Below are 11,678 nucleotides of genomic sequence, written 5' to 3' on the forward strand. Positions count from 1 at the left end.
AAGCAGTTTTGGTATTCAGAGGAAGGGCTTCCTGTGAGATTTCCAAAGGAGATTTCTGTCTCTCCTTACTGTTAGGAAGTTCTTTACCTTTAGCTCCCATCCTTTCTAATTTTGTTATAATGTGGAACATCCAAGGACTATAGCTGAGACCTAACAACTGCTTGTATGACTAATCCAAGAAGTGGTTTGGCCCACTGAGTGAAAGGAACAAATCATATATCAAGGACAAATGATCTAGGACTGCTAGTTAAAGGACCTGAACACTAGAGGGCTCTGGTATGTCCTGGAGTGCCAACTCTTAGCTTTCCTTAAGGCATTCCCCCAAATGACAAAGGGTGATCCTGAAGGCATCAGATATATGGAAAGTCTGAAACAAGATGATTCTGTTCTGGAGATTCCTCCTGCAACTGATCTGAAAAAGTCTATAAATAGGTAAGGGGGTGGGTACTAGATCCTGGCCTGTAGAATGTGCTACTATAGTTAGCAGGGACACTGTGTCCAAGAGGCCTTTTTACACCTTTACTCCCCCATCACTTTCTTCTACTCTGCTGTATCTATGTTGTTTGCCCAAGAAACAATACAAAAAAGGCAAATTCACACTCAAAATTTATTGAAATTTTTATAAAAACTCAGGCCAAGTGGAGGAATATGGTACAACCAAAGAGTACAAGGATAGTTTTGTTCATTGCTTTTTTTTTTTTTTCTCCTTGGCCCTATTGCTGTGATGGTGAGACAGCTCCTCACTCTGTTAGCCAGGCAGCATGGAAATATTCTTAAAACTGAGGCAATATGGATTTCAAGCTGGGGGCAGATTGCCTTTTTTCCTGAGAAATCTCAAGCCAGGCAAAAATTATATACCACCCAATATCACTATGCCAGAGGAAAAGTTTAATGTATTCAAGCCTTCAAGAAGTTGATCTCTTTCCCTGGTCAGATACTATGGTCTCCTGACAGGGCTCAGAGAACCACATAGTCCTGATCCTAATTCAGTGTGAAAAGGTTGCAGGTACATGGAGCTTTCAGAATAAACCTGACCCTTTCCTAGGCATGTGTCATTTCCATATTCATCCTCACTGCCTCCTCCCTCCCCCAACATTTCCAGTCAGTGTAGAGCCTAACTTCTGGGGAATTGAGAAGAACATTGTCATAAATAGTCCAGTCCAATCCTCAGACTGGAGCAGGAGCCAAGCCAAATAAATAAGAGAATTGGGTGGGAAGGGGGAGTAGAGGAGACGTTAGGGAACAATCTTTTGCGTCAAGTATGGTGCACCTCATGGAACATCAATTCACGGGGGATGGCTGTTTCTGGACCAAACTTGGTGGCTGCCCGGCGCTCGAAGGCAGCAACATTCTGTTTGACAACCTCATCAAAAAACATGGTGGCCAGCTGGGAGTGCAGCAGAGAACGAAATTCAAAGGAAATCTGGGAATGTGGAAGAGACAAATTCTTCAAAACCACATTAGGTTGTCCTTGGGCAAATGCAAGGATACTATTCCTCAGTGCCTTTATTCCCAGTCCCCTCCAGTTCTTTAAACCCTCTCAAGAGTCCTGACTTAGGACTGAAAAGAGTACAAGTCTATATAAACTCAGACTTGTGAAACCCATAAACTTGGCAAATGCTTAGTACTAAATATACTTAAAGAATAACCCTGTCACAGTACCTCAGCTCTGTTCTCACACTCAGTTTTAGGCCTGGGCTGCAAAGCCTTCTGACTCACCGAAAAGTCCACAGTGCAGGTCCGGGGGTAGGCAGGAATACCAGGGCTAAATCGCCAAATAGTCTCTAAGTGGTTGAAGAGCTTGGCGTCAGTACAAACAGCCTAGAATAAGACAGCTAGTTAAGCCATATCACTATGTATAGGAGGCAATAAGATGGAATTAAAAGCCAATTTTCTTCTAATATTGAGGAAATACTTGATATGAGGTGATAAAGTCATTATGAGGAAAGCCAAAATATCCTTTTGTGTGTGTGTGTGTGTATCAGGGATTGAACTCAGTGACACTGGACCACTGAGCCACATCCCCAGTCCTATTGTATTTTATTTAGAGATAGGGCTCAATGAGTTGTTTAGTGCCTCACTTTTGCTGAGGCTGGCTTCAAACTTGGCGATCCTCCTGCCTCAGTCTCTTGAGCCACTGGGATGACAAGCTTATGCCACCGTACCCGGCTCCAAAATCGCCTTTAAATGTGAAAATGTTAAGAGAAAAAACCTGGTCAATCCCTCCCCGGCAGGCCTTACCTTGACCATGTGAGGTTTGACCATGGAAACTGCAGAGGTATAACGTTCCACTATAGGTGGAAAGCCAACCTCCAACTGGGCCTTAAGGTGACCCTTACGGCTGGATACCACCAGAGACTTCTTACACCAAGGCACAAACTCGCGATACTCCTGGACGTTGGACACCACTTCAAACATTTCCTGCATTGAGTACCTAAGGGAAAAGGAATCAGAGAAGCCAAGAAATTGCCAGCTGGGCCAGGTTCCCCCTTGCCATTGCCCCTGAATTCATATCTTGCCCGCTAACCATACACCTTCAGGCATTAGAAATCTTAAGACTGGACAAATGATTTTTCCAAAAGCAAACATGTACAAGTCCCCATGATGTTAATTTACCTTATGTTTTGTAAGTTGCAGAATGCTTTTACATTTATTATTATTATTATTACTATTATTATTTTGGTGCTGAGGGTTACATTCATTATTTTTATCTTAGGAAAATTTTAGGGATAAGAGATGGTCAGTTTTACTGTTGATCTCACTAGGGTCAGATCCCAGTTCTACAACTAACTTACTTACTTTCTTTCTTTCTCTCTCTCTCTTTCTTTCTTTCTTATTTATTTATTTATTTAGAGGCAGGGTCTCCCTGAGTTGCTTAGGGCCTCCCTGAGTTGCTGAGGCTAGGTTTGAATTCACAATCCTCCTGCCTCAGCCTCCCAAGTCGCTGGGATTACAGGCATGCATCACTGTGCCCAGCTTCAGCTCTACAGCTTCCTAACAGTGTGACCCTAGGTAAATAACCTGTGTCTCCATTTTCTCATCAAGTACCTGATTCATAGGTTTGTTATGATAATTAAATGAGACATTTTATGTAAAATACCTAAGCAGCCTGGTTGCTACACTTGTATTGTGCTCGAAATACATTTTTTAAAAAGTTATCAGAGAAATAATACCCTCTCATCGTGTTATATTATATCCATATGGTCCAATTCTAGGCTTATTTCACTCAATGCTCATGCATAGCAACAAAAGAGGGAAATTGAGATTGGAAGGATGGAAGGGGAGAATAAAGGATCAGTAACATATCTGTGGAGTGGGGTGGCCAGAGGTGAATCTCGTCCACCATTGGTACATTTATTATATCCTAGACATGGTTATTTGGAAAGGAAGAGGGGTGGGGATATGCAGGTCAGAAGAGGATGCTCACCCCATGATCCTACGCTCTGAGTAAGCCTTTCGCTTGTTGGTGAAAGGGGCAGCAAAGCCCATGAAGGAACGACTGGGAGTTAAGCCAGTCTCAGCTGCAGAAACCTGGGCACCTCGGGGCAAGAGGAGGCTGTAGGGGATCAGAAACCTAAGGCCAATAAAAAGGGAGAGGCAGCGTCACAATCTTTTTTTGTATTGTTCAACCATTTCCAGGGGAAGGGGAAGAGGGGAACATCCCAGAGGAAGGTCGTCCAGACAAGCTTTCCCCCCAGCACCTGCTGCAGCTCGCCTAGCTCCTTCGCCAGGCAGTCACGAGTGCGAAAGGTCTAGGGCGGTTGAGGACAGGACTAGGGTGGGGCTGGGAAAATGAGGGGTGCATGCGAAGCGCCAATTACCTCTGGGGCTACGCCATTGCTGAAAGCAAAACTCAGGGGCATCACTACCCCAAAGCCTCGCCCAACCCGTTATTGCCAGGGCATCCGCCTCGGCGAAGAATTGATTGGCACCCACCCAGAGCACTTCCCCTCGCATATAATTTGCAAAAGCATTCTCCAAAGTTCTACTTGAGCTTCCAGGGCACCACTACTGCCAGCCCCTGCCGCGTCCGCATCCCAGGACTACCACCCTCCACCGATGAACTTCGGGGTGCTGGCGGAACCCCTTTCCTTGCTAGCAGACGCCCTCACCTCCCTCTCACCTCATTGGTCGCAGCGGTCGCGGAGTGCATGGGGGCGGGGCCGGGCGCGCGCCCTGGCGGATCGAGAAGCCGCCGCAGCTCTGGGCCATCGTGCGCGTCCCAGCTGGGAGCCGCCGCGCGCCCGCAGAGGCCATGCGCGCGACCCTTCCTGGCGCTCTGACGCCCGCTGCACCTCCTCACTCCAGAGCAGGAGCGGCAGAAAGGGCAACCCGGCTAGCTCAGCGCCCCGGAGCGCCGGGGTGGCGCGGGGCTTCGGCTCCTCTCGCCGTGCTTCCGCACGGGCCACCGGGTAGGCTAGAACTGAAGCCGTGACCGCAGCTCCCGGTACCCTCACGTCACGCCGTTGCCAGGGCTCGGGACCCGGAGAGGGAGGAAGGGAACAACGATGCCTGTCGGGAGATGTAGTTTCACACCTCTAGCGAGAAAGGGCATTGGGTGTGCGTTTGAGAGCAGAGATGGCTCAGGGGAACGAGGTCACCAAGTAGAAATTTCTTGGCGAGTCTGTGGTCACAGGACCTAATACGTAGGCACCGAGACGACTTTGTGGCCGTGTCAACAGCAGATGTCTTTGAATCCTCTGAACGCCACTCTTAGATCTTTATCATTCTGCCTTTATGTTAGAAGCTCTTTTCATCCTTGTGACCTTCACAGTGCCTGGTGCTATGCTTTATATCTTTGGAAAAAGAAATTAATGTTCCAAGCTCTGGTCTAAGACTACACAGTTTTCTCTTTTATATTTATAGAAAGAAGTTGCAGTGATAAGAAACAGACTTACTTTTAGGAGAGAGATCATCTTTGTCAGGAAAAGTGTGTATTCAATGAAGGATGAAAACTCACAGACAGAAATTCAGGCAAAGAAATATCAGTATACTCCTTTTCATAATTTACAGAGAAAACAGTTGCTCTTGATAGAGTGAGGACAATGAAAGAAAAAAGAGAGAGAAAGGAAAAAGAAATCAGTTAGAAAGAGACTGAATCTAGGTGGGTGCAAAAGCAATTGAAATCCTCCTCATGGTGGAGTGGAAGGATATTTTAAGACTAATGGCACCTACTGCTCAATAAGATGTTTATGCTGTTACAGTACAAGCTTTTTTTTTTTTTTAGAGAGAGTGAGAGAGAGAGAGAATTTTAATATTTATTTTTTAGTTTTTGGCGGACACAACATCTTGGTTTTGTATATGGTGCTGAGGATCGAAACCGGGCCGCACGCATGCCAGGCGAGCGTGCTACCGCTTGAGCCACATCCCCAGCCCCACAAGCCTTCTTTTCTAAATCTTTCTTTCTAAAGCTTGCTTTCTAATCTTTAGTCAGGCTTTCCACATCAGAAGAGCTTTGCATAAGTGTTTTGTGTAGTGGTAGTCGGAAAAGGGCAGGGATAAAATAATGACTCATTTCAATGCAGATCTAATTGGTGTGGAAGAAAGACATCTTGCCCAGAAACAGGGGTCTGGAAGTATATATAAACCTTCCACCTCTGGGTTGGGGATTTAGTGCTCTGTGGCTGACCACTTGCTTAGCACACACAAGGCCCTGAATTCTATCCTCAGCACCAAAGGAGAAAAAAGTACCAGGTGCCAATAGACATGGTTGCAATCCCAGTAACTTGAAGTCTAAGGCAGGAAGATGTCAAGTTCAAAGCTAGCCTGGGAAATTTAGCAAGGCGCTGTCTCAAAATAAATAAAAAAATAAATAAAGAGTGGGGTGAGGTGGGGTAGGGATCTGGCTCATTGGTAGATGACTTCTGGGTTCAATCACCAGTAAACAGAGAGAGAGTGAGAGAGAGAGAGAGAGAGAGAGAGAGAGAGAGAGAGAGAGAGAGAAGGGGAGCAACCTATGAATCCTCTAATTTCCCCTACCTCTTGACCTCTTGAAACTGACATTACTTTGGGGACTTCCACTAGATACGAATTGATTTAAAATTTATACCCATCTTATCTGGAATTCAAGTTAGCAAGAACCATTCCTTGAACTGTCAGGCATTTTAACATTTGTTAGGAAGGTACTTTTATTCTTAAAGAGCAGGAACTTCACACAATTATGTGATAAAGATGGAGCCCAGGTCTGGATGATCACCAAGCCCACTACCATTTTTGGGGAGGGGGAGTTTGGAATTGAACCCATGGCCTCACTACATGATAAGCATATTCTCTACCACTGAGCCACACCCCTCCCACAGTGATCCCAAACCACTGTACTACCTCTGTAGTACTCAATACTAGCTTAATAAACATTATTGGACTGGGGGGTGTAGCTTGGTGGGACATTTAGCATGTTTGAGGCACTGGATTTTGTCCCCAGCATAAAAAAAATTAGCATGTTTGAGGCACTGGATTTTGTCCCCAGCATAAAAAATTGACCAAATGAGCCAGGCACAGAAGTGCACGTGTGTAATCTCAGCGGTTTGGAAGGCTGAGGTAGGAGGATCAAAAGTTCAAAGCCAGCCTCAGCAATTTAGCGAGGCCCTAAGCAACTCAGCAAGACCCTGTCTCTAAATAAAATATGAAAAAGGACTGGGGATGTGGCTCAGTGTTTAAGTGCTCCTGGGTTCAATCCTTGTTACCAAAAAAAAAAAAAATTGATCAAATGAATGTTTTAATGTTTCATCACCTTTCTTTGTTTTGTGGTACTGGAGACAGATCCAGTGAACAACATATCCAGGCCTCTTTCTTTCTTCCTTCCTTCCTTCCTTCCTTCCTTCCTTCCTTCCTTCCTTCCTTCCTACAGGGGATTGAACCCGGGGGCACTTAACCTCTGACTGTATCCCCAGCCCCGTTTTATATTTTATTTAGAGACAGGGTCTTGCTAACTCCCTGAGGGTCTCACTAAGTTGACCTCAAACTTGGCATTCTCCTGCTTTAGCCTCCCAAGTTGCATTACCACATGTGGCTAAATTTTTCTTTTTATAGGGACTCACTGAATTTTGGAGGCTGACCTTGAATTTTCAGTCTTCCTGCCTCACTTTCCTAAGTAGCTAGGATTACAGGCATTTGCCACTGGGAATGATTTTTTTTTTTTTTTTTTTTTTTTTTTTGGCACTAGGGATTGACCCCAGGGGCACTTAAACACTGAGCCATATCCCCATCCCTTTTTATTTTTTATTGTGAGACAGGGTTTCAATAAGTTGCTTAGGACCTTCTTAAATTGCTGAGGCTGGCCTCGGATTTGCAATCCTCCTGCCTCAGCCTCCTGAGTAGCATGTGCCACAGCACCTGGCCTCATTTCTTTAATGCTGCTAATATCTTTTCCCCTAGCATTCAGAGAGAGCCTGTTATGTCCTCATATCCCATCCCTTCTCCTTACCATCATGGTATAGTATATTCTTCCGTTCAAAGATGGTAATTTGAAGTCACCCCCAGATGGGCCTATGACCTTGAAGGACAGATTTATTCTGTCTAATTTCACTCTCTTGTCTGTCTCCACCTCCTCTGACTAAGGGCTTAACACATGCAATGCGAGACAGTTACTTATCTTGAGCAGTATGGATCTGGTTGGGAAAAGACAGAAATTAACTGGGATACATGACTGAACTGTGACCTCATTAATATACTGCCTTAACTGAGTTAAATGCTGCAGAATCCCCAAGGTCCAATAGACCTGCCAAGCAATTTGCTTGCTATCTCCCTACTAATTAGATTAGCTAATTACTGCCACTAAAACCTTTCCCTGTGCTTGAAACAACCAATTCCCTGTATGTCCATGCCATTCTGTATCAATAACTGCCTATGAGTACTGACTGAAAACATACCTCTTCCAGGAAGACCCTCTTGACTGAACCCATCCCTCAACGTTACCCTGAACAGATAATTCCATGTAAACTAGCATGTATCCTATATTTGTTTCATGTATATGTGTGTGTTCTTCTAAATTGTAAACTCAAAAAAAAAAAAAAAAAAAGACACTACAACTTCTACCTCCCAATCAGTATGGCTGCTATGCACATGGTGAATCTTGAAAAGAATTAAAAAACCAAAGTTTAACTCCTAGAGATAAAGATAAATTCAACAGTTAAATCCAGGACTTTTGCATAGGAAGGTTTTGTTGACAGGTGCAGTGATATATGCCTGTAATCTCAGCAACTGGGGAGCCTAAGGCAGGAGGATTGTAAATTAGAGTCTAACCTTGAAAATTTAGCAAGACCCTGTGTCAAAATAAAAGGCAAAAAGGACTAGAGATGTAGCTCATTGGTAGAGCACCCCTGGTCCCCAGTATCAGGGGGGAAAAAAAAAAGGAAAGAGAGAGCTTTCCAGTTGTGTCTTCTTCCTCTTGTTACATTTTTTTTTTCTTGTTACATTTTTTAACATTATTATTTTTTTTAATTGTAATGGACACAATATCTTTATTTTATTTATTTCTTTTTATGTGGTGCTGAGGATTGAACCCAGTGCCTCATCCATGGGAGGCAAGTGCTCTACCACTGAGCTATAGCCCCAACCCCTCTTATTACTTTTGTGTGTCACACTGAGCCCTAGAAGTACCAATGTTACCTACGTCGTCACTTTATTGCTTTGAATATTAAAAATAACCCTTGTAGGGAGAAATGAATGACAGTAGAGGGGGTAGAGAGAAAAGAGGGGAGGGGAGGGGAGGAGAGGGGGGATAGTAGAGGATAGGAAAGGCAGCAGAACACAACAGACACTAGTATGGCAATATGTAAATCAATGGATGTGTAACTGATGTGATTCTGCAATCTGTATATGGGGTAAAAATGGGAGTTCATAACCCACTTGAATCAAAGTGTGAAATATGATATATCAAGAAATTTGTAATGTTTTGAACAACCAACAATAAAAAAATTAAAATAACCCTTGTAGGGTAGGGGCTGTAGCTCAGGGGCAAAGCACTTGCCTAGCATGTGTGAGGCACCGGGTTCAATTCTCAGCACCACATAAAATAAAGGTCCATCAACATCTTAAAAAAATAAATAAAATAAAGGCATTCTGTTTGTCTACAACTACAAATAACAACAACAACAACAACAACACTTTTAGCTTCTTCCTCTTTCCAGCTGCCTAGAGAACCAGGCTGGCAACCTCCCTTGTTCACCTCCACCCCTGTGCCAGAACCAGGCACGTGACCCCAGCTGAACCCTTGACTGCAATTCCTCAGGTTACCAAGAGCTATTTTGGGCAGTAGAGACCATGTATTTCCCTCCTCCTCTCCTCTGGGTCATATCCTAGCTTAGCCTTTCCTGGAAGATCCTTCATACCCAACGCCCAAGCAGACAAGTTCAAATGTTGTATCCATCGGATACTCAGCTACCTTCATTTTCTATTTCCTTTTTCCTTTTCTTCATCATCAATTTTTTTTTTTTTTTTTTTTTTGTGGGGCTGGGGATCGAACCCAGGACCTTGTGCATGCAAGGCAGGACTCTATCAACTGAACTACACTTCATCATCAAATATTAAGGGCCTGTTTTCCATATGCTGATCTGCTAGAAGTAAAAAGAATTTTTTTTTTTTTTTTTTGGCAGGACTGGGAATTAAACACTGGGCACTCTACCACTCTACATCTCTCTTTTTCTTTCTTTCTTTCTTTTTTTTTTTTAGTTGTAGATGGACGCAATACCTTTATTTTATTTTTTATGTGGTGCTGAGGATCGAACCAAGTGCCCCCCCACCATGCATACAAGGCAAGCACGCCACCATGGAGCCACAAACCCAGTGCACACTTCCAACCCTTTTTAATTTTTTATTTGGAGACAGGGCCTCACTAAATTGCCACGGCTGAAACTTGGGATCATTCTTCTTCAACTGTCTGAGTTGCTAGAATTACAAGGCATGAGCTACTATGTTCCCTTAAAAGAATAATTTAATGCAAACCTTTTCCTTCAGAAAGCTCAAATCCATTTTTAAAAATTATTATTAAGAAAAAAAAAAAGCAATATACTGTGTTAGGAAGAAAACCTCTATGGCACATGCCTGTAATCCTAGTGAATCTGGAGGCTGAAACTAGAGAATCACAAGTTGGAGAGACCAGTCTCATTCAGCAACTTAGCAAGGCCCTCAGCAAGTTAGTGAGACCCTGTCTCAAAAATAAATAAAAAGGTCTGGAGATGTGGCTCATTAGTAAAGTGTCCCTGGACTAAATCCCCTGTATCCACCCCTCACTAAGAGGCTCTGGCTAATAAGGAGGTTAAAATTCATTCAGAAATGACAAATACCAGTATGTCATAAAAATGTAACATGAAATGAGAAACAAAGTCTATGCAGTTTAAACTAGATTGTGGCAGTATAAACTAAGTACTTAAGTGTTCAGGAGAACTGTTAACCAGAGAAGACTTCCTAGAAAAGTAAGTTTTAAGAAATATTTGTGTTAGGGCTAGGGATATAGCTCAGTTGGCAGAGTGCCTGCCCGGCATGCACAAGGCCCTGGGTTCAATCCCCAGCACCACACACACACACACACACACAAAAAAAAAGAATTAAAAAGAAATATTTGTGTTTTGTTTTTGCAGTGCTGGGTCCTTTCATGTGGTAGACAAGCAGTATTACTGAGCAACACCCCCAGAACTTAAGCAAAATTTAAAATTGTATTTTCAACATGATAAAAATTTTTTAATTTTTAAATTCTATTGCTTTCTCTGTGTGTGTGTTTGTGGTTCAGGGGATGGAACCCAGAATCCAGGGCCTGTGCATGTTAATTAAGCACTGTGACACTAAGCTACATCCCCCTGACTCTCCAAAATTCTAAAAAGTGTATAGTGATAGGTAATCCCTCTTATTCTTCATTTCCTTTTCCCTAGTTTTTCTCTCCAGGAGAAAAACACTGCTACCAGTTATGCGTGTCTTTCCAGCAGGAGTCAAGATATTGAAGACAAGGGAGGACTTTTATATATTTTATATTTGTTGCCTCGACAGAGGGCCAACTTGCTATATGTTTTCCCAAACGCGTTCTCTTCAACGTATTGAGTTGTTGAGCTCTGACATGGTCTTAAATCACCTTTCATAAATTGTACCAATTTTTAAATCTCCACTTATTTCCTTTTCCCTTTCTGGGCTGGGATGTCCTCCAGCCAGTTGTTCCCTGATTGGCTGCTCCAATTGGATTGCCTCTCCAATGGGGGAGGGGAAGCACCACCACTCCCGCTCTTTTAGGGGGAGAAACCCGTTGAGTCTTTTGAAGTGTAGTCACCTTACCGCCTTAACTTGTGCTTTTAGTAACTAGGGAGTTGAAAAGTGCCCCTCTGTTGGCCTTGAAGGCCTTACTCCAGTGGTCTCTTTGTGGGTTTTTTCTGCAGCAGGAGGATGTTACTTCAGATTTCTCTCTGCAGTTTGAGTATTTCTGCTGTTTCCTTTCTACACAACTCCCATCTCACCCAGTGGAGATGTGCTTTCCTTTCCTCTGGGGCTACTGCCATGTATGAATAGATGTCCACACCACAGTTTTCCCTAGTCTGTTGGCTATTTTGGTGGGTGGAGTCGCTGTCGGGAGGAGTTAGCTCGGCCAGGGGCACTGTGGCTGGGAGAGATCTGGCCAGCCGTTTGGTCCTCAGGTTGGGCGGCACTTCGGGACCGAAGCCGCGTTTCCGCTACGGTGGTGTAGGGGACCCCTCGAG

General features: G+C 43.8%; 1 protein-coding gene across 1 annotated transcript; it reads right to left on the reverse strand.

The window, feature by feature from the left end:
• Window positions 1-593: 593 nt before the first annotated feature.
• On the reverse strand, window positions 594-4,473 carry Coq10a (coenzyme Q10A). The gene is made up of 5 exons (XM_027926754.2): window positions 4,124-4,473; window positions 3,428-3,574; window positions 2,242-2,434; window positions 1,720-1,821; window positions 594-1,423 (listed from the first exon to the last, which is right to left on the reverse strand). Exons 1-5 carry the CDS (start codon window positions 4,255-4,257, stop codon window positions 1,256-1,258), a joined length of 744 nt encoding a protein of 247 aa, XP_027782555.2. The 5' UTR covers window positions 4,258-4,473; the 3' UTR covers window positions 594-1,255.
• Between the last annotated feature and the right edge of the window lie 7,205 nt (window positions 4,474-11,678).

The sequence above is a fragment of the Marmota flaviventris genome, chromosome 3 (genome assembly GCF_047511675.1).
Source record: "Marmota flaviventris isolate mMarFla1 chromosome 3, mMarFla1.hap1, whole genome shotgun sequence".
NCBI classification, from domain to species: Eukaryota; Metazoa; Chordata; class Mammalia; order Rodentia; family Sciuridae; genus Marmota; species Marmota flaviventris.